This window comes from Pterocles gutturalis, unplaced genomic scaffold, assembly GCF_000699245.1.
Source record: "Pterocles gutturalis isolate BGI_N339 unplaced genomic scaffold, ASM69924v1 scaffold22963, whole genome shotgun sequence".
NCBI lineage: Eukaryota > Metazoa > Chordata > Aves > Pterocliformes > Pteroclidae > Pterocles > Pterocles gutturalis.
In genome coordinates, this window is record NW_010119610.1 from 39,045 (window position 1) to 62,542 (window position 23,498).

Consider the following 23,498-nt stretch of genomic DNA (forward strand, 5'->3'; position numbering starts at 1 on the left):
CCTATAAATATTTAGATGGAGAAGCTGAAGTCTTGCTATGTCAGACCGTGACTCCACGTCCACAGACGCAGAGTTTGTAAATGCGTCTGCGGGCAGGCGTACAGGTAGGCACAGCCTCTCGCTAGCATGAATGGGCAGGCACACGTAGCAGATGACAGCCTTGGTGCCACACCCATCTCTATTCCTGAGACACAGACCTCTGGCCTATGCAGCAGCTGCCGCAGTGGCAGGGGAGGCTGGGCAGTGAAGAGCACTGTTATCCTGGCACAGGGAAGTCCTCCTCTGGCCCAGCACGATCTCTGGGGCTGCATGCTCCTCGGATCTCATACCCGCAAGAAGGAGTCCAGTGAGCCATTCTCCATGAACTCAGTAATGATCATGACTGGTGAACTCTTGGTCACCACCCCCTCCAGATGGATGACGTTGGGGTGGTCAAACTGCCCCATGATGCTGGCTTCGCTCAAGAAGTCCCGTCTCTGCTTCTCCGTGTAACCAGACTTCAGGGTCTTGATGGCCACAAAAATCTCTCTTTTTCCCGGAAGCTTGAGATGCCCACTGCACACCTCACCAAACTCCCCTGTGAACAGAGGGAAACACGTAGGGCTTGTCAGCCTCCCAGACCTCTGCCCTTCTCCCCAAGGGACCCTGCTCCCACCCATGCCTGCTCTGCATGTCCCTGGGCCAACCACCCACCGTCTGCTCCGTGCTTCCTCCCTCACTCCACACCAGAGACCTCCCTTCAGGCAGACTCATCACTGGTGAGGAGCACTGGACACTATATACACACGGGAACTCTTTGTCTCTATCACTGGACATACTTGGTCCTCCAGCACTGGACCACTTTTGCTCCTGCTAGCCCAGGCTGGGGTTAAGTGTAAGACCCACCTGACACTGGTCTTCCCAGTGCATGTAAGGCTAAATGCTCACCGAAGCCCAAGCCCACAAAGGAGACTGTGCTGCTGAGGGCCAGACAGACATCCACAGTTCACCTACCTGCCCCAATCACCTGCTCGATTTTGACACAAGAGATATCGATTTCTTTTGCAAATTCCCTGACAGCCTCATTGGGATCTTCGTAGGTGAATGGGTCAATATAAATCTTCATCCCTGGAGTCACTGCATAAAGGTGAAGGAGAGAGTCAGACAGACAGACGCAAATGGAACGACCAATGGCTGGCATCAAAGAAAAGAGAAACCTATTCTTGTGAGGGTCTTTTTGACCTCAGCAAGTCGCATAATCAAGGGCATGAAGCAGACACAGCAAAGCACTTTGAGAAAGAACATGCAGAGCCATGTTTGCACAGGTCTATTAAAGTTGGATTCTAATGAATATTGGCCATAAGCCATTGTTGGGGCAGTGGAGGGCTACATCGTTAGCTAGGACTGCAAACTGTGACCATAGAGAACCACACATCCCCTGCAACAGGATTTGGCTTTAACAGATCCAGAGGGAATGCAAGGGAAGCGTTGTTCTCGGGAGATGGTGCATAGGCACACCAATGTCACACCACAGTCATCACGCTGCAACACTGTGAGAAGACCATTTATAGAGACTGCAGCTCTGCTCCACTGGCCTTCTCCGCATGCTGCTTCCACCTCAGCACACCGTCCCATCAGAGGCATGGAACAGTGGAGGAGGAGACCTGGGCTCAGCACTCAAGACAGGAGATGGTGATGGTCTGCCTTGGGATGTAAACCGAGGCACACACTGCTCTCGGTTCCCTGCATGGAGATCTATAGGGAAGGTGGCTCTAGGTGCGTGGTACTACTGACACAGCCACCAAACCAGATTCACTCCTCTGCGGGGGTGTCTCTGACCCTTCCAGGGGCAGCACAAGCAGGACGGACAGTCCTCTGCCCCCTGTTCTCCTGACAAGTAACACTGCCTGAGGCTGGGTTCCCTCTTGGTAGCCTCAACATGGCCAAGACAAGCCATAGGGGACACCGGGGAAATTGCAGAAGCCAAGCTCTTCCTTCTAGGCAGAGCAGAAGACATGGTGATGTGCTTCTGTGAAAAGCAGTGGCCACGGGACCTGGTGAGGTTGGCCTGCTGATGCCACATTCCATGCTACCTACACCATGGGACAGCTCTTACTGCAGTCCTGCAGTCCTCCCCTTTCTGTGCTCATTTTGCTGGCCTCTGGCTTCCCCCACAATTGGGGCTAACTGGAGAGCAGAGCTCTCAGCTCACTGAACAAGGAGCCCAACACAGAACCAGAGGCACGGCCCCCAGCTCCACATGTAGGATGCTGACAGGACGCAGGGGACTCACTGCAATGCTTACAGGGCTTACAAGCTCCCCACACCTTAGCAATTATTTGATAACCACGAGCGGCAGCCTCTCCACAGCAATCACTGCTGAGGAGCTGAGCAGGGACTGTGCCGTGAGTGACAATATGGCTAAAAGGCACCCCAGGCCTGTTATCGGTTCATCTGCATCTGGTGGCATCGAGCCTGTTCCAACAGTTGTGAGGGAACAGCTATTAATGCCGTCCTAGCCTGAAGCTGTCATGTTATGCACCAGACCTCGGGAGAAAGTGTGAATGTATGTTTACACATGCAGCATGGACTGATAAACAACTGAGAGTTGCATTTACATAATCTTTCTTGAAGAGTGTCATTTTTCCTGGGATATTATAGTAATGCAGCCAGCACGCTGCTGCTCTGGCACAGAGCTGCAGCTCGGTGCCCTTCCTTCTGGGAAATGCTTCCCAGGTAAATGCAGAAGTAATAGTAAGTCCTGGGCTGAAACACTACTGATGTTTTCCACTTTCTGAACAAGGCCCAGGTCTTTACAGGAACAAGGTATAAAAAGGACAGAAATCCTGAAGGTGCAATGTAAATAGCAACTGAGATTCGAACAAAGCAGGCTTATAGCAACAGGGCTCTAGTGAGGAAGGAGAAAGGTGTTCTAGAGGGCATGCAGCCAGGGGTTAATGAGGGGAAGGAAGATGCACTGGGGTGAGGCAGGGTGTGCAGTGAGGTCTTGAGCAGGAATTCTGAATATGATATCCCTTGCACAACACAGGGATGTTGGAAGAGAGAGGATGCAAGAGAGGGCATGTTATGTGTTCTACTATATACCTATATATAGATATATCTGATATCTGCTAGGATTCCGGGAGCACTGGGATGGGCTCTAGCAAAGGCATCAACAGGGTATGTGGGCTCCTGCAGAAGGACAGTGCTCTGCAGGGTGTGGGTAGGTTGGGAAAGGGGTCTCACTGCCACCCACTTGCTGGGCAAAGCTCAGGAGTTGGAGGAGCAAGACAAGGTGCGGTGGCAGGGGGTGCGCTGACAAAGAAGGTGAGGCTTTGGGGACATGTGGAGGGGTGTGTGCTGGATGTCGCAGGGATTTGTAGAGCATGCACAGGTGTCAAATGCATGCTTGGCACCTGACAGCACACAGGTCTGGAGAGCATGGACCCTGAGGCAGGGATCGAGGTCACAGGAGACTGGTGGGGAATCTAGACAGCACGGAGGTCCTCCTGTCTATGCATGCACACCCCTGCCCAGCTAGGTGGTCTGAGCCCCCCCCACACGCCACAAGGAATGAGTGAACAGGAACACAAACCGAAGAGAGAGCGGACCCCCAGGGCTGGCAGGGGGCCGCGGTACGTACTGTGGCCACTGGTATAGTGCTGCAGCTTGTCGGTGTACTCGGAGTCAGCACGCTCAAATCCCCGTCTTCTGGAAAGAAAGGGAGTCCTGAGCACCATCACAGCTCCCTTGGAGCTGAGAGACACACTGCAGGGCCATCTCTATCCCCCTGTCACCCTCCTGTCTCCATCCTCCCCAGCCCTGGCCACACTCCGTCTCCAGCCGTCACCCCCTTGCACAGCCCCAGCCCCGGGTGCTGTGCTCAGACTGACCCACCTGTTGCACACAATAACGATGACGACCACGGCAATGAGGAACACCAGTCCTGCCGCGGAGGAGCCGATGATGAGCGGCAGCTTCTCCTGGACGCTGGTCTGGTACTCGGCTGGCATGCAAGGAAGAGGGAACGGGTTACTGCGGCACAGGATGGGTCCACACTGACAAGTTCATCAGGGTCAGAGCATGGCCATGAGCACTGCCTTGCGTTTGCACGGATATTGTTAATGGGCTTCCTGGCATGGTTTTGGTCCCAGGCATGGCTCAGGGATGACAGGGGATGTTCCCCAGGAGAAAGGCTGGATGTAGCTATCCCTTTTGGGTGGGAAAGTTTAGTCCCGTGGATGCATGCTGTGCCTTGCTCCTTGGCCTCAGGGCCAGAAAACTGGCTTGGCCTGTTTTATTTAGCAGCACAAATTTAGAAAATAAAGACCCAGGTCTGCATTTGTCATCAACAGCCATGCACATGATAATTATAAATTTTCCTTCCTCTAAATCCGACTGAGAGGATATTTCCCTGTGCCAGAAAAGCCTGGCAGAAATTGGCGTAGATTATGTGATGAGCTGCATGGACCACCGAGTGCCCACATCCCTCTCTAGGTCTTGCCAGGTTGAATAATTGCATGTGATTTGTCAATGCACCCTCGAAGGGACTAACAGCAAGGGGACCAGCACTGCTGCCTGTGCATCTCCATCTTGTTCAAGTCTGTCTAGACCCTGTGTCACCTTTATGCAGATGCAGATGCAGACTCACCTTCAGTCATGGTCTGGAAATACATCTTGCCGCTATACCGGCCATACCCAGCCACAGTACGTGCCCGCACCTGGAAGACGTAGATGGTGCCAGCTTTGAGGTTTTGCACGGCCACAGTGTTGGTGGGGCTCTTCACTGTTGTTGAATTTAACTCACTCAGATCCTGCCAAGGAAATACAAATCTGCCATCAGAAAACTGAGTCCAGAATCAGGCGCTGCATTTCTAGGAGGAGGTGCAGGACACCAGGGTAGCGTGGGTGGAGAGACCACCACGGGGAGACCATGGGCCTGAACAAACAGGTCACTACTCCCAGCCTGCCCCCCCCAGCAGGGAGATACAGAAGCAAGAACAGGAGTACGGACAATTCCCTGGGCAATCTGTCACCTCTCAGGAAAGGCTCTGATGAAGGTGTTAGCTACAACACTCAGGTCGCTTCTCCAAGCCTTGAGCTCTGTGGGGATGGGAACTGCTTCCCTCTTCTGGGCCCACTTTCTCTCAGCACCATCCTCACTCCCTCCTCCTGTGCCTGACCCAGCCTCACAGTCTCTCTGTTTGCTCCTCCCCATCTCCCTTTGCCTGTGCTGGAGGCAAAGCCCACCTGAACACAGGGGTGTAGACCTCAGGAGAAGTACTGCTACCATTGCCCTGCCCAGAGCCTGCTTCACCAGGGACCATGGCTAGGTTTTCAAAGCTGGGGAGCCAAAGAAAATATTTAATTCCAAATTTCTGTCCCACCTCTTGTGTGCGGTTTTTCTAGCTGAGGACTTGACCAGTCATATCATGATGGTATAGATGGTATTGCACTTGTGTAGGTGATGGATCCATCACTACCCTTAGTAATTATGCCCTTAGCTGAGCATCCAGAATCACTAGTGGGTGGGCCAGGATCTCTTTGTGCTAGCCACTGTACAAGAGAACAGAGAGTTCCTGTGCCCCCCAGGGACATAGAGAAACAGGTCAACAGAGGAAGATGAAAGATGGTACTGACTGTGGTGCTTCGTACGGTCAGGACAAGGTGGCCAGTGCCTAGCAGCTCTATGAGGTCAGTGAAAAGCAGCAAACAACACAACGTTTCCGGAAAACACAAAAATCTTGGGAAAGCCAAGCTGTGAGTACGAGCCCCCATAAAAGGAGGCACGGGCATCGATTCTTGAATCAAATTTCCATAGCTATGTTCAAAGTGCTCATCCTTTCTGGTAACACCTCTGATCCAGCAGGTCAGGCTGCCTTGGCAGGATCGCTGGTTGGAACAGATCAGCAGCTGACAGCTCAAAATCTGAGCTGGCAAGTTTACAAGCGAGTCCCTGAGATCTGCTAACTACAACTCACTGGAAAGGGCTCAGCAAGCGCAAGAACTTTCACCCCACGCAGACTCACCAGAGAGGTGAGATGTAACCTCACAAGAAGCAGACGGACTGGCAGAAAGAAGAAGTCAGACACAGAGTTTGTGCAATCCCATCAAGTGGGACTGAGGGTGTGATCAAGGGACAGGGCTTTTGTCTCAGCTGTGAAACTCCACGGGGGGGGTCATGGAGGGATTTCTTCTTGTCCTGTGCTACCATGAGATCAGAGTGAAACTCCCAGCAAGGGGCAAAGTGTCCACTCCACCTCACCAACTTCTTCTGCAGTGGACTCCTGGAGGCCAGAGGGTATCAAAGAGGCAATCAGGCAGAAGTTCCCATCTTGTGATGAACCAAGGTTTCCTCACACAATACTGCAAGCTGCACAGGCTGTTGCTGTCTTGTGCTCCTTTGGCTACCTGCAGGCAACAGTGCAGCAGAAGCCAACGGAGTCTTGCACCCAACTTTGCACACCCTTTGCCTGGAAGGGGCTGTATCCTCAGCCTCCTCAGCTGCTGGAGCACAAGGATGAGTGAGAGGTTGTCTTGCCCCCCAGTAAATGGTGGAGTTTGCCTTTGGGGGCTTCTGGTCTCCTTTCTTTTCCACTTTCCACTTTGCTAGCCATCTGGTGACTTTACTTTCATGTTCATCCACTTCTGAGAACAGCGTGGTGCCTTCACTCAGAAGATCCTCTGCACAGCCAGAAGCTGTGGTACCAGCAACATTAGATGCCCACGAAGAACAGTAACTCACTATGGGGGGCTCCATACAGCAGACCATGTTGAACCAATGTTCTCCTCATGTTCCTGGGAGCACCTGGTGCTTTCTCAATGAGTCACTGTGCTGGAGCAGAATTGCAAGTGCACTGGTATTTGCAAGATGGATTATACTCATGACCTAGGTTTGTGCAGACTATTTGCCTCACAGCTGCAAAGCAGCTGAAAGACAACATTCGTGGAGTTAATTTCTTCTTGTATTAAGCTTTTGATTGAGCACTGCTCTGGTGTGGGTGGCTGGTAAGAGAGTGGTCTGGCTGGAATGTGTTTCTTCAAATGTGCAGTCAAACTCGGAGGCTTGGAAATGCCAATGGCACATCATTCTGCAGGGTAATGCAGAGCGGCTCTGCAAATGCCTGGGAGACCTCCGCTATTAACAGTGCTCAGGAACAGCTTCCTCTTCTGAAAACTACAACACCAGTTTTATCTGTCTGGACCTGGCACTGAAGGTGCCTGGGTATCACAGGCATGTTTGGGAATTAGACTAATGACAATGAAAAGCTCTAGTACAGATACACAGACAGGAAAGATCAAGAAAAGATGAGCATGCAGAAAACTGATTGCCTTGTTTGTCTGATCAGGCCTCAGCACTCCCTTGGACCTTTCCCAGGCGGGCTAGCAGAGAAATAGGTCAGGAAATGGTCACAGTTTTAGTGCTCAAGGGCTTGGATGAATCCTCCCAGGCCCTTGGATGGCACTAACAACACAGTTGTTTTAAAATCATTTGCCCAGCTGTTTGAGGGAACCTCATCCCTGCTCCTGGAGGACTTTAAATTGAATGCAATGGGTGTGCTTACAAGGCAGTTTATAGCCTGGGAAATTGATGTCTGTCGATTTGAGGAAGGTGTGCTCATGACTGTGTTCTCCTTTAATCCCAGACCGCAAGGAAAGAGCATTTACACCTCTCCACCCTCCCTTATCAAACTTATTTTTTCCCCTTGGCATATTGCTCAGCCATCACCTCTCCACCAACCTGTGCATTCACTTCAAACACCTCTCCTCCTTCACCTCTCTGGGCTTCTCCAGCAGGTCCAGGGCATCCCAGGTGGTTTACAGTCCAAGTAGTTGTTTCTTGCAGAGGATGGTGGTTTGGGTTTTGTTTTTTTTTTTTCTCCCTGCTGATTTTGGTTTGAGTTTGGAAATCCTAATTCAAAATAACATACTTCTTGTTTCCTCATAGGTTTGATTTTGAGTCCTCATCTGGTTCCCCTTCCGATGAGTTAAATTTAAGCTGAAGCCAAACTCTGATCAACAAAGAAGGAGTTTCTTGAAACATGTATAGTCTGTGAAACGCCTGAAGGCTTTGCAAAAATTGTTTCTAAAAAGTCATGTTTTATCAGCCAAAAAAAAAAAAAAAAGCCAAAGAAAAATGTCAACCGACTTAATTTGGCAGACAGCTCCTCTGTGCGTCTGCACAGAGGCAATCTGCTGTGGTTCCTGAAGCAAACGGAGCGACACCGTGCAAAGCTAGTCCAGGGCTGTGTGCCAAATCACACACATCTGAATTTCAGCCCCCATGGGATCAAGTGCGTTAGGAGGGATGCTCAGATGTGGTAAGAGGGTCCTGCTGGCCACTCTGGTGGTGGATCCCTGGAGACCACAGCTCACAGACTCTCATGGGGAGCACCACTTGTGGGGGGATCTCAAAAGCATTTGGGTTCCCAAATCTGATCAAGTGCATTGTGGTAAAAGTGTCTGGATGCCTCGCAAAAGAAAACTGAGCCCTGGACAGAAGCAGTGAGGACCCTAGGCTGGGACTGCAGGAGCTGCTGCAGGGCTCCCAGCAAGGTTTCCTCTCTTCATGTTCTTGATCTCACAGTTTTCCCCAGAGAGAGCCCCCCTCAAAGGGTTTGGGCAGCACAGGGGAAGGGGCATCCCAGCTCTCGCTCCATCCTGGGGACAGATGGGAAACACCAGGCAGCAGCTTTGACCCCAGGTTCGGGGATGCTGGTGTCCAACACTGTAGGCTGGAGACCAGGAAAGTCCTCCAAGCCAGCCCAGGAGCAGTGCTTCCAGCCATCCTTGGTACGAGCCCTGGCGACATCCAGGTCTGGGGACAGTGGGCTCCTGCCAGAAGCTCCTGGCACCACAAAGGCTACAGCCAGCTCTACTCCCACCTCCACCTCCACCATCAGCTGCCACAGGTCACCTCTGCCCCACCCTTCAGCCCCCAGCCAACCCATGCCCTTTCCCCAGCATTGGCTGGAGGCATCAAAGGGCTCCTGTGCCTCGTAAACATTTGCAAACTCGGCACAAGGGATGGGCTGAATGTCTTCAAACAAAAAATGTCTTCAAAATTAAAAAATGGGTAACTTCTGGCATATCCTAAGCCCAATCATTTTGCATAACAAGGTGAGCTAATTATTCTTTGCAGTGCTTGACACTGCAGTGGGTCTCCAGTTCCCACACTCTGGGATGAATTTGGCAACTTTGGACAAAAACTACTACACCCTTTCTACACTCACTTTTTTAATAAGACAAACATTGCCGGGTGCCTCTTGGAAGTGAAAAAAAAACCAAACCCAAACATTAAGCAGAAGACGGTAGAGAGCAGACATGTCATCCAGTGTTTGCGTAACAATCTGCACTGATTTGCTCTAACTACATGTGAAAGAAAATCATCATGTTGCCTCTCTACAGGCATTTTTAATAGGACCTGATAATAGCAATGTTATAAATAATCTGTGAAATGGAAACAAAAATATACCTTTGTTTCAGGTATTGTAAACAGTTCTTTTCTGTTAATGCTAAAACAGTTACTCCAATTTCTTTATTTAATTTATGTCTTTATATAGAAGAGAATCAATTCAAAATGAAGAGCCAAAACACTTTATACAAGATGCATATGTTACTACTCTTACATTTGAACTGTTTCATGCTAACAAAATATAATTTTCTACTGGGAAAAGAAATTCCACTAGAAACTACTTAACGAGCTCCAGAGATACTTTCTGAGCATTCAGAACCACATAGGACAGTTTGCAATGGAATATTTTGGAAGAAAACCACCTCTGTACAGACTGGCAGTTGAGTGAGAATGCACCTGGGATGTGTCACACACCCCGTCCAAATTACAGTATTGATGGGAAGCGGGGGAAGAGAATGGCATATCCAAAACTATCCATTCTGGGACTGTTCCCAGGGTTCAATGAAATGGCTTTCAATTGCAAAACTCAGCACTCCAACGGCTAGACTAACACGAGAGTCAGCTCTGCCAAGCAGGCAGAGAAGGACTGTCGTTGCGTTGTTGAAAATGCAGAGGGCTCGTGACTGACCAGCCAAAGCATACGAAGACCTTGGCTTGACTACTGATGGACCTTGAGTGAGTAACTGGGACTTTGGAGTAAAGGCCAACACACACAGAGGAGTTTGGGGAGAGACAAATCCACTGCCATTGGCCAGGCCCTGGCTCTAGCTCTTCATTATTCCACCTCTTTTTTAACCTGTTTCTAAATCCTCTGAGGTTTGCTTGCTGTGGGACTAAGCTTTGACCCAATGATGCAGAGATCCAGAGAGGTTGTAGACGCCCCATCCCTGGAAACATTCAGCAACAGCTTGGACAGGGCTCTGAGCAGCCTGATCTAGCTGAAGAGGTCCCTGCTCATTGCATTGGACTAGATTACCTTTAAAGGTCCCTTCCAACCCAAACCATTCTATGATTCTATAATTCCTTTCTGAGAATGACATACATCTTGGCTGGGGAGGAGACAAAGACATGCCTGTCTTCTTCAAGCAAAGCACCAGCAAAAAAATATACCAAGAGGTTCAAATACCAGGACAAAGAGCACCAGCACCAGCATGGGGGGCTGCTTGTGTTGTCCTCTCTGCCAGGGCTAGTGCTGCACCTGAGAGCCTGCTGCCATGAAAAGCACTGCCTGAGCTTGGCTTGGGCCACTTTGTCCCTATGATCGGGGACACACTGTGCCCGAAGTTCTGACGATGCGGCAAGCAGATGCTCACCTTGTGGTTGGCTGCAAAGACCAGCCACGAACAGCAGCTTCCCGTTTAGACAAAAATTCCCTTTATTTGAAGCCTCCCCAAGAAACCAGAGGGGAGGGGGAAGAAAGAAAGAGGGAGAGATTAAGACACAGTAAGAGGAGGAGGATGAACTCCCTGAGATCTTCTGTCTCTACTTTGAGGGACCCTGGAGAGAGGACCCCTCTTGCTTTCCAGATCTGTCTTGTTACCTACTCATCCATCTTGCCACATATTCTGGGATCATTTCCAAGGGTCAAGTAAATGGCTGTGATTTGTGCAATATAGGTCAGGACCTATTTAACAGCTTACAAAGAAGCTCCCCCCCTTCCCTCTTCTCCCTCTGGCTCTTGGTGATGAGAAAATAGGTCACAGGCAGGCAGTGGGGGGGATTAATCATTTCTTCCGGCAACTGCTGGGAAAAATATTTTCAGTTCCATTTAATCATAAAGCTTTTTAATTAGTTAGTTTGCAATTTTTAATGTATAGTTTACAAGCTCTTCTGTAAGGGGGCAGATTCCCACTCCCCAACTTCCCCAGGTAGCACAGATGAAGTTCACCTGCCAGGCAGAGGTTGGCAAGTCCTGGGACCAACATCAATGTGGTCTTCAGGTCTCCCAGCAGCCACACAACTCCAGCCCTTTGGGATGGACATCCTGGCACAGCCCTGGATTGCAGTCCCTCTGCTGGCCTGGGCAGGGAGGAGGTGGAAGGGGCATGTTCCACAGGGATGAAAGAGCCAGAGCTGTGGGACCTCTTTACATCAGCCTGCCCCAATCCCATAGAGGAATAGGTACCCTCCATGGGAGTCAGGGACAGCTTCTCCCCGCTACAACACCCGAGGAAAGGGGTTCAGCCTGCTGCGCACAGATGCCAAACTCACCTTTGGTGTAAATGCACTGATGGACAGCATTACACAAAGTCTCAAAGTCTGGACACTCAGCTAGTGTGGTCCAGCCTGGGACTAGATGCTCTGTGCTCTGCTCCCTACCATCCCAACCACCCCATTCCCCACCAATGCCCCAGTAGGGAGGGGAAAGGGAAAATTCAGACCCTAACCCCTGGATACCCAGCTCTCCCTGCAATGGGTCCACCTACTGCAAGTGCTGGAGAGGTGAAGGGAGGAGAAGCTCCTCATGAAAGACCAGCAGATTTTCCACACTTGCAGTGTCTATGCAGTGTCACCAGAACCACCCCTGGGCTCCAAAGGATTGACTACCACCCATATGATCAAGAGCAGCAAGAGAAGTAACCTATTGATCAACCAACTGCTGTAGCTGGTGTTATGCCCTTATGCAAAGCTTTGCACCACCTCCTCTCCCAGAAACCTGCGTCTGAGCCCTGCCAAGGTCCCGCAGTACCTTCTCATAATATTGCAGCTCATAATCCAGGATGACTCCGTTGGGTTGGTCAGGCTGAGACCATGAGAGGGTAATGCTGTCCACGGTGCGGCTGACCTGGTGCATGATGGACACAGCTGAAGGAGCTGGAAGAGAGAGCAAGAGAGAGGCCTCAGTCGGATCCTGCACAGGCAGGACCTGCATCCCCTGGCTGGAGGCAGGCAGGTGTTTTATTGCTATTTGGAGCTACTGAAATCGCTTCCAGCAGTGGCAGGGCTGTCCAGGGGTCAGGAGATCCTGGCTTTTGCTGTCTGTAGAGAGCAGTTAGGGGAGAACAAAATTTTTCCACCTCTCGCTAAGAGTTTGTAATTAGAAAACACGCAGGCTAGCGTCTCAGCCAGGAAAACTGTTCATTCCCAGGCAAAATGAGCCCAGGGTTGGAGCAAACACAGCCTTGTTCCCCTGGAAAAAGCACTACCAGCCCAGCAACATGAAATTCTCCTTGCTTGCCATAGGGAAGTAAGGTGTTTTGTACTTTGATATTTGCATAGAGAAGCTTTACAAGGCACAGGTAGACGCAGGAAGCAAGCAGCTCCTCTCCGTCCTGGTGTGCTGGGTCTGCAAGTTGCACATGCCAATCAAGGGAGCTGCACACAGCAGCCTGAGCATGCAACGCAAACCTGACCTGACATGCTGACAATGGTGAGTCGCCCGCCTCGTCAGAGCGCCCTGGAAATAGCACGCCCACAGACACCACTTGTCCCATTGAGCACAATGGGACCTTCCAGCAGCTCCTCAGACAACCCAGCCAGCCGTCCACCCCTCGCGCTGCCCTGCGTTGCCTACGTGGCTTGACACATGGCCAGGTACGAGCAGTGCAGCCTCGGCTGGTGCCACGCCGTGGGAAAACTGCACTCCAGGGACCTGTGCTAACAAGTCCCTGGGGCAGGGACCATGGCGCGGAGCTGCCACCTCCCTGGGAAACTCTGACCAGCTCTTATCTTGCTTGCTGTGGACTGGGGCAGGTAAGCAAGCAGCCTGGACTGCTTTTAATCCAGTTGGCTCAGGTAGTGATAGCAGAGGTGCCACAGCACTGCAGGTATCAGCCTACAGCCCCCCCACCCTTGCTGGAGGGGCTGGCACACACAGACACCCCTCCTGCCTCCTTTTCACTGCGTCTGAGAGGGGTGAGGTGAGCACGAGTCCTTGCCCACCCTGCGCCCAGGCTGCTGACAGCACTGCCCACGCAGCCCGCACGGCCGCCACTCCAGAGGCCATCCCAGACCTCACCCAGCACCAGCCTACCATTGGAGAGTGCTAACTCCAGCACAGCGTTAGCCCTGGCACGCCTGCCAGCACAGAGTCACTGCTTCAGCAGCTTCAGGGCAGAGGGGAAGCCTCAGGGGTGGGAGAGAACTGGAAAGTGGTAGCGAGAAAGCTTCCCCATCACTTGCATGCCAGGCTTGGTTACAAATGGATGCAGAGAGGCTTGCACTCAGACGGGCTTTTACCAGGTCCAACCCTTTCAATATTTCATGGAAGAACAACTCATCTGACAGCTCTGAGAAACAGCTTGGAGGAGCGGCACACAAAGCAAAGCACCTCTCACCCGTCTCCAGTCTGGCTTCCCTTGGCATCAGGAGCAGCGACAGAAACCGTGCCAGATGAGTATTGCAGACACGGCAGTGGTAGGACTGTGCTACTTGGACCAGCGTGGCTGCAGCATGTTCTTGCACATCACTGTAATGAACTACAGCTGAACAGCCCCTCTCAGTATTCCAACAAAAGCCATTTTTCTGATCCACTGTCTTTGCCTCCTCATTTCACTACCGCTTGTCTAGATTCAGGGCACTGCAGATCCCAGGACATCCAACGCCTGTGTGCCAAGAGGAGTGGGGACTGGGTACGGGTAACGCAAAATCTGCCACCACACTGCTGCACCATTTGCCTTCATCTCCCTGGGTTTCTCCCCACTTGAAGGAAGGTGCAATGCGTGCTAGCCTCAGCAGAGCATTGGTGATCTCTTGTTTTGCCCAGCACTTACTAAAACTGAATGAGGGCAGACAACTTCCATCCCTGGAGGGGTTCAAGGCCAGGCTGGATGAGGCTTGGAGCAACCTGGGCTAGTGGGAGGTGTCCCTGCCCATGGCAGGGGGTGGGAGTATATTATCTTTAAAGGTCCTTCTGACCCAAACCATTCTGTGATTCTAACAAATCCTGAGACCAAAGGCTCACCTCCTCCCAAACACCAATCCCTCCATCCATTTCTGGTTAAGCCAAGCCCCATTACCCACCAGTCTGAAACTCTCTGCATCATCTCAGACCTTCCCATGCTCTGTGGCATACAGCACTGCTTCCCTCCCACCTTTATGTCCCAGTCCCACTGCTTCAGGGTCCATATTTACAAACTCCTGGGATTGGTTTCTCACGCTGGTGTTAAGATAAAACATACGTAACGTTTCTGGAGCCTGTCAGCTCTTGCCAGAGATTGCTGCTTCCTCATCAACACAGATTTCACAGGACATCTGCAATCTCCACGACAAACGACTCTCTCTCTCTGAGGAGAAAGGCCTTGGAAGGAAATGTGACTGAGCCACAGATGGCCCTGCAGCAGGGACTGGGACTGGACTGGGATGAGCACGCAGCCTGTGGTCTCTCTGGCACGTGTGATGAGCTGCACGCGCTGGGAACCGATCCCACAGACACCCAGGCTATTCCAGGACAGGGGCTGCATACATCCACACCAATCCCACCCAAAAACTGGGGCGTGGCAACGTCCCATGATTTAGACACTGGTTCATTGTCTGGCCTTGCAGCTGCAGAAGCTCCTCAGCTCCAGGTCCCTCCAGGTAGGAGTGTGGTCCCTGGGATGCTCTTCTCCTATTTCCACGCACGTGTGAATCATCGGCGACCAGCCACGGTGACAGCCCAGGCAGCTGTGTGCTTGGTGAACCTGCCCTGGTCTGGCTCAGAAAAAAGAACCGAATGGATGAGGTGGGGATCATCTAATGAGACTTAATGAGGCAAACACACTGCATGTTGGGGAGGAGGCAGGTGAGATGAATGACTACAGCAGCTTCAGCACTCTTCCTACCCCTGGAGCAAAGGAGTGTCTCTGGATCGGCAGGAGCCTCCACCGTTCTCAGGAGCTGCTCATTATCACAGACATCAGGGAAATGCACAATAATAAAATCACAGAAAGCTTTAGGCCCGAAGTGACCTCTGGAGGTTTCTAGTCCAGCTGGCTCACAGAGCAATGTCACAGGTCACTTTACTCAAGACAGCGTCCAGCTGAGAGCTGAGTGTGTTCAGGGATGGGGATCCCACAGGCTCTTGGAGCACCAGTCCCCAGCTGCCTTGCTCTTGTGGGGAAGCAGCTTTTCCTTGCGTCCCATGAGAACTTCCCCCATTGCAGCTTGTGGCCATCACTACTGTCCTCTCACTGTGCACCTCTGGGAAGAGTCTGGCTCTGTCTTCTCTTTAAACTGCCTTTTGAAGTGGAAGACTATAGCTAGAAGCCCCTCAGCCTCCTCCTCTCCAGGCTGACCAAACCCAGCTCTCTCAGCTATCCTCACGTCTCGTGCTCCAGCCTCCAGCCCACCCCAGTGACCCTCCTGCTGGACCTGCTGCAGGTTGCTGATGTCTCTGCAGCACTGGGGAGCCCCAGAGTGGACACGGTACTGCAGATGTGGCCTCATGAGTGCCAAGCAGGTGGGAACAATCACTCTCCTCGGTGTTTTGCCTGTGCGCTTGCTAACAGAGTGCAATGTGCTGTGATGCTACAAAACATGGTCCTCTTCACACGTCTTCACCACAGGTGAGGGAACAGCTTGTGCAGAGAGAGGCTCCCAACTGTGAATCAGGGATGGGCTGGGACTGGATGTCTGAGTTCGAATCCAGTCTAGAGGAGTCAGCCAGACCTCAGAGTGACCTTCTGAAGTCTAGTCAGAGGGAAAAGCTTCTCGCCATATAGTGACACAAAAGCTCAGGCAGCTGGTATCTGGCAGTTCTCGTCCCCTGGAGCAAACGGTTCCTTCACAGTCAGCTGCAAAGCTAGCGAAAGCCCTTGAGTTTCTGACTCTTCACCACTTCCAAGGCTGGATGGTCTTGGTTGCAGTTCTCTGCTCTGCCCCCAAGTCCACAGCTGAGGCCTTGTACAGATCCACATTATCCCTCTGCACTGCCATTTTCTACCTGGACGATGAGGCTAGCCATCCTGTCTCATTTTCACTCCCTGCCTGTCTTAGCTAATTTTACTGAGCACTTTCAGAGGCAGAGACTGTGCTTAGGAGCGTGGTCCCTCAGTAGTATTTAACGTATGTAATGCAATAGCTAAAAAGGAAGGAGATGAAGACAGTTAAAGTGAACACCAAGAGCACCCAACTTGGGGTAGTGCTATGTGGTGATACTCTCATCACAAGGTGTGCTCCAGCTCTGAGAGAAGCACTTTGTGACCAGTCGGAACTAGGATGTAGAAAGAGCTTTTCTGCCACGGGACATGGTGGAGTGACAAACACAACAGAAAAGACTGAGAGAGATGTACACTTTCTGACACGTGATGAACTCAGCTGAGCAAAGATGGTAAAAGTCTCAGAATATGTAAGCTGACTTTCCTGAACTGTTGTTTCTGAACAAACTATACATAGGTTCCCTCCATTGGGCTTCTGAGTATTTCAAAGCACAGATTTAACAAACTGCAAAAGGATCAACATTTAAAAAAAAAAAAGATCTTTATTCATCCAGCCTGCTTTGTGCCAAGCCCTTTCCAGGACCAGCCAGAGTACAGCTGGGCTGATAATGCCAAAGATTTGCTGGCAGCATTTAACCTGGCCCTGTGGGATTGGTCACCTTGTTCCACAAATGCTGACTCCTCTTTGTTCCCTTGTGGCAAAAGAAACAGAGATTTAGGGACCATTTCCAGGTTGGAAAAATGGTCTTTTTTTCATTTCCAAGTTGGAAATGGTCACTAAATTGGTGACAATTGCCCAAGGCCACAAATTGCCCAGTGCCAAAGACACTCTGTCAGCTGTTGGCTCGCCTGGTTGTCCCTTACTCATGGAAGGTGTTTGGATTACTGTGCGGGAGGAAAATGGATGCTGGAAAAGCGACCTGCCCTGTGACATATAAAGGAGATCAGATTTGGAGCATCTCAGCTCTCAGAGCCACTATCAGTTTGAGATGTCACCCCATGAATGTGTAGGCAGAGGCAGATTTATCCTGATGGTGTCTCCAGGTGCACGTGTGCAGCAACAACACAAAAAATAAACAGGGCTTCATTTCCACAGTGGAAGGAAACTTACTTTTCATGACTGAAACCCTTGAGCCCCATATCACTTGGAGGCAAAATGAATCATTTGAGTCCTTGAAAGGCATTTTTCTATATCCTCTTTATCTGGAACGGCCTCAGATTCTTTGGATTCCTCTTAGTGGAGCCCTGTGGCTTCTCCAAATTGCTGGAGAAATAAACCAAGCCAAAACCACCACTGGAGTGTAAAACAAGCTTAATGAAAATCCACTGATGTAAAAAGGCAGATGACCTGTCCCCTGCTGCAGCAAAATCTGCAGTGCACAGGGAGGGGTGGCCGTCGACATCTCTCACGTGATGGCATCTCTGGGGCAGAAGCCCAGGAGGGATGCAAGGGATGCCTCCATGGTTAGGGATGCTTCCATGGTCATCACCCCGACCCTGCACAGCCACACAACACTGATCACAGCCAGACCCTCGTCTAGGCTGGGGCTTGGAGCTTTGGCGGTTTATCTTAATACACCAGGAGCTGAGCAGACTTCCCTGGCTCGGAGGCAGCTCTGCGGGGTAAATCAGGGGGTGTTGACAGCTCTTCTTGTCCGGCTTTTCTGTGGCCCACACAGGGTGCAAGGAGCTGCCTGAGTTCAGCTAGAGACACATGGGAAGGATGGGGCTCGAGATGTACCCCATCCTCAGGTCTTGACAGCCGAGCCGTGTACCCATAACCTCCCCGAAGCGCACACAGGTATAACCACTGAGTTTTGTCAAGGCTGCAACGACAGCTAAAACAGCGGTGTCCTCACAAGCCATGGTGGCCCAATGCCACAGGGTGGACACATCCAGGCAAGGCTTCAAATCTGACCACACAACGTATTCAGGTGCCTTCACGGGAAGATGGGGATCTTATGTCCTGCCTGACTGTCTCCCAGGAAAACTCAAACACCTGCTGGGATGAAAATGTAAAGTCACACCGGGGTTTGGCATGAAGGGCACCAGAGACACAAGGCTGTTCAGCCCGCGGAGCACCTAACCTTCCCAAAGGCAGTGCAGCAGCTTCAACAGCACAAAGGACAATGCTTCACACCTACCCCGAGGCTGGTCTTCCCACTGTCAAGGTGGATCTCATAGACATCCTGAACAAATGCTCTCATCTAGCAAAAGGGTAACGGGCAAGGAAAGGTGTCCTGTTCTCTTCTGTCTGTGCTTTGTACCAGAGACATGCTGTGGACTAAGTCTACCAGCCAGAGAGACATAACCCGATGTCACCATGGTGCTCCAGCCTCTCCCAGGTCAGCTTAGGTGCCTTACTCCTGTCTAGCTGAAGCTCAAGGGACTGTACTGGGGAAAGGGATGAACCAAGAGGCTCAGGTGCCTCCACACTGAGCACAGAGCAGAGCTGTGAAGGCTGACGGGTGAGACATCTGCCTGTGGACTGAGTCCTCTTCTCCCACTGTACCCTTCAGCTCCTAATAGCACCAAATCCCAGAAGGGCTGGTGGGATGTGACCCGTGGGCTCTCTGGTCCAACCCATCTGCTGCACGATGACCCCCAACACCAGATCAGGGAAGATGGAGCTTTGTTGAATCTTTAAACCTCCAAGGATGGTGATCAGCCCCTCTGTATTAGTATCTTTTGGTCTTTTTTGATCAGCTCCAGAAATAAAATGACAATTTTTGGTCATAAAGCACAATCCTTCTCTGACACATTACTGTAAATGAGCCCCATCATGTTCTGCCTCCCAGTCACTCTCGCTGAGGCACATTCAGCATTTCAAAAAGCATGTCTTCCAAAGGAAAAAAAATACCCAAAAACCTAAGAAGAGACCAAAACTTTTGGTCTGGGCCCTAATTATAAAACTGAAGCCACTCCAGCTTTTGCTAACTATCCCTAGCAGGCACCCCAGCAGAGCCTCCCTGTCTTACAGAACAGCTTCTGGAGCGTGTGATGGTGCTTTGGCTCTGCCTCCCGGCCTGCAGTTACTGCTGACAGACGTGTGAACCAGCAAGAAGTCTCCATGCCAGCCCGTGAGGATGGTGAACAGGACAGAGCCCCTCTCACAGCTCTGCACCAGGCGTGTAGCCGGGTGCAGGGAGGCAGGGCAGCTCCTCCGGGGGACAAGAGGCAGCAGCTTCTCAGAGCTCTGCACATCCTTCCAGATAATTAAGAAATGATGATATTTCAGGAAAAGGATCCTATTTTAACCTACTTGTTGTGACTGTGAATCTTTTTACAGGCATACATCTTTGCCTGAAAGCATGTCCAGGTTTCCCTCCGACGGAGCTGCTCTGTGAGGATGCTGTGAGGTGCAGGCTAATACCTCTGCGGGCAAGGAACCACACAGCTCCACGCCCACCAGCCTCAAGGGCTACTTAATCAGTGTCTGCTAAGAGAAACTGAAACCCCAGGTGGCACAGATCTATCACAGCAGAGGCAGCTTCACTGCTGCTGATCCCTCCACAAGAGGCTTTGGATTCTTTAACGAAGATTTGCTTGATCTCAGGTACAGACAAAGGGGCGTGCTGGCAGCATTGCGAAGCCTCAGGCTATAGGCAGTATTTTACTTCCATACCAAACAGCTACTTCTTTGTAGCTTGCCAGCTGAAAATGATAGAATCACAGAATCATAGAATCATTATGGTTGGAAAAGACCTCAAGGATCATCAAGTCCAACCATCAACCCACACCATCCAACTCACTAACCCACGTCCCCAAGCCCCACATCCACACATTTCCCAAACCTAAAAAAAGCTGAAGGGAATGAAGGAAAGGGAAGAAGACAAGAAGGAAAGAAATCTGAGTTTTCCAGGAGAAACTGGCACTTTCTAGTCGCAGCAATACCTGAAAGAAGGTCACGCTGACCACAAAACCCAGGGAAGTTTGATGAGACAGAGAAGAACATGTTGATTTTTCAGAAAACTGGAAAAAGCTGCTGTAACAACCAGGTCTGAACATCTGCATGGGACTGGCAACAGAACCCAGGCAGTGAGTCAAATATAGCTGAAACGCCTGTGGTTGACCCTGTGCACATGTTATAGACAGACATCCAGTTTTCTTTGAGGACTGCAAATTATGACAAGCCCACCGTGCCTCTTGGGAGGTTTTCCTCATGGTTACTTGCTCTTTTCTAAAATGCACATATTATTTTCAGGTTGGAATTTATAGACTTCAGCTTCCGAGTGCTGGAACCTTGCTGGTTTTTGATAGCTAAATTAAGGAGGAGTCTAGAAACAGAATGTTGTCCTCATGGAAGAACTGAAAGATCATTAAAATAATTCCTTTTTGTCTTCCTTTCTATTATCTAGGTAGACTGAGTTTCTTGAGTGCTCCACAGATTTATCAGCCCACATATCAATCTGATGACTCTATTCTGAACCTTTTCCAATTTTTTGTTAATCTCCTTTTCAAATATAAACCTCAAAACCCATCTCAGTAGCCAGAAACCACCTCTCTTCACTACAGAGGCAGCATCCACCTCCTCGCTCAGGTTTGATATTCCTCCGAGTGTGTTCAACACAACACTTCTCTGACACAGCCCAGTCCTCTGACAGCTTGTGCAGAGCTCCTGTTCCCTCTCCATCCCGCACCTTCAGTCTCCTTTCTCAGGGAGAAGGCAAGTGCTGCAGGGTTGGACCAAATGCCTCGGGACCCAGGCTGCTTCTGCATTTCCTGTAACCCGCTGTGTCCTGCTGGGAGTGGGGTGAGAGATCCCAGATGCATCCGAAACTAGTGGCATTGGTCAAACTGCTATGTAAATCAAAGGGCAATTCATTACAATAAATCTGACAAAAAGCAGCAGGGGGACATCACACAATGAAGAATTGTATTGGGTGAATGAGAAATAAATAGGTCCATTTTCCTCCTTGGTTTTACGTCTCCGAGTTGTACTGCTTAGAGGTGTTCTTGGGGAGCTCATGTGTTTCCCTCCCCAACCTATCTCCCCAACTCTTTCAGTACACAGAGACCAAGGATAAACACATGAGAGTGCATCAGGACTCACGTAACAGGAGAACAAGCAGGCATCTTCCTCTCAGACACCAAACAACATATCCTGACACTCTGTCACACAGCCTGGTCCCTCATGCATGCTGGTTCATCCCATCCCAAGGGACCCACCAGGGCTACAAGCATCCTATTTCTAACAAGCTTTGATAGCAGAGGCCAATTTTCTGTGTTACATCCTGACTCTTGGGGCACCACAGCTGTCAGGAGCTGCTGCCAGTGGTTTCCAGTAGGTCTGACTCCTAGTGACATGATGCTGTGAAACAAGCCCACCTCCATCTACACACCAGGTCACGTCCACAGCTCTTCAGGGCCATCCCAGAGCCTCTTGAGCCTCCATGCTGCTGTGAAGCTGTCACACTGGGCTGGCTGGGAAGCTGGACTGCTGCTGAAAAGGGAATAAAATGGGACAAGACACTGCCACCAGCCCGAGCAGCACTACAGGGAGCAGCCCAGGGTCTGGGACTCCCCAGGCAGCAGCATCTGCATCGCTCTCTGTCCATTTGATGGGGTGTTTGGTAGGACTGTGTGGCTCCAGCCTCTGGACCACCTGCCTGGGGACACCAGGATCTTTCCACAGCTTCTCTTTCATGATCTTTACACCCATTTGTAATGCCACCAATTGCACTCTGGCCCCCATGCTGCAGCTAGCCCCCCACCTCCCTCACCTGCCAGCCCTGCAAGGCTCAGCCTTTCACTCCTTGCCAGCCAGTGGGTCAGCGCTATGGAGATCCTGGTGTAATCAAAGTGTCTCCGTTCCTCTGCTGGCTTAGCTGGAAGAGTCCGGTTACAGGCAGCAAACCCCCTATCTCTGATCACTTTAATACCACTAGCCCATGTCATGTCAGACAGAGTCAGCATTTGCTCTGGAAAACACTCACGACGGAGAAGAGAGCAAAGCCAGCCCGGCCCGTGCCCCTCCCCAGCAACACTTGGAAATTACCCAGGGGAAAAAAGAGGTGAACAGCTGGGAGTTTTCCAGCATCTCCTCGGAGCTCTCCTGACAGATCCTGGTCCCTGGAGTGTCAGGTTACCGGAGTGGGGGGAACTGCTTTTATTATAGGAGGGTCAGCAGGGAATTCTGGCATTTTCAATTACCCGCATGCAGGAGCGGCTGTGAGCCGGGGTCAGGATTAACTGTGTGACCCCGGCTGAAGACAGAGTGGCAGGGAAATGCACCATGATGCTGCAAGGCACCAGCTAGTCCAGAGGCCATGGGACAGGGCAGTAAATGGGGAGATGTGGGGGAGAAAGTTGCCGACAGAGCATCTGGCAGAGGATGCCTGAACTTCTGCAACTGCCCTGCAAAGATGGCAAAGACAGAGACTTGGAAAATCTGGGGGTTAGTGGGCAAGCTTCTCTCCCAGGGCATCTCCCCAGGGATTCAGCCTCATGGGGTGACCCAGGTAGCTCCAACACGTGGGAACTACGTGGGGAACAGGCTCCCCCAAGGGACCAGAGCTGGGCATTCCTCAGTGCAGGGCTCCCAGGGGGTCCCAGAGCTCCTTTTGCACTTCCAGCCTTGCACAACACCAGCAGCTCGCTCCGGCGAGACTGAAAGGTGATGCCGTGCAGCGGCAAGGATGGTGCTGTGATCAGTCACGGAGCAAGGGCTTCCCTGACCCTGAAGCCACGGGGCCTGGAGACATCTAGGCTGGGAGCCAGGCTTCAGCAGCACCTGAGAAACAGTGTTTGAAATGGCAGAGGCACACAGGGACTCAGGTGACCTCTGTTTCTTAAGCAGGGACAGAGCGGAAAGACAGGACAACTCACTCTGCACTTCCCCACAGACCTGCATGTCTTGCACCAGTACCTCACCCAGGGGACGCCTCATCCAAGCCATCCCCCCCTTCTAGCCCTGAGGCATCCCAGTCCCATGCGGTTCCCAGCAGATGACTGTCACTGTGCACCGGTCCAGCTGTCCCCAGTCCAGGTCCCATCACTGACCTCAAGGCTCCAGTTCTTCGTGCACTTACTGAAGTCAATCCTCAAAGTATCTCACTGAAAATTGACTTATTTGGTTAAAACATTCTCCACTTCTCACTTCTCCAGACAAAGCTCTGTCCTGCCATTTAAGCATCAGCAGCTCTTACGCCCCCTCCATCGGCCCTCCTGGAGAATGGATTTGCAGATGGGATGCCTTCTCCAACATGGGCACTGAAAGCACCACAGTAAGAAATACCTGGATGAGG

General features: G+C 51.2%; 1 protein-coding gene across 1 annotated transcript in view; it reads right to left on the reverse strand.

The window, feature by feature from the left end:
- Window positions 1–23,498, reverse strand: part of EPHB2 (EPH receptor B2) — a gene marked incomplete at its 5' end in the record, with an annotated part of 46,192 nt that overhangs the window by 11,684 nt on the left and 11,010 nt on the right. The window contains 6 exons of the mRNA XM_010076619.1: window positions 330–577; window positions 994–1,116; window positions 3,623–3,690; window positions 3,877–3,985; window positions 4,631–4,793; window positions 12,084–12,208. Coding sequence (XP_010074921.1) covers window positions 330–577; window positions 994–1,116; window positions 3,623–3,690; window positions 3,877–3,985; window positions 4,631–4,793; window positions 12,084–12,208 — 836 coding nt within the window. The remainder of the gene's footprint in view (window positions 1–329; window positions 578–993; window positions 1,117–3,622; window positions 3,691–3,876; window positions 3,986–4,630; window positions 4,794–12,083; window positions 12,209–23,498) is intronic.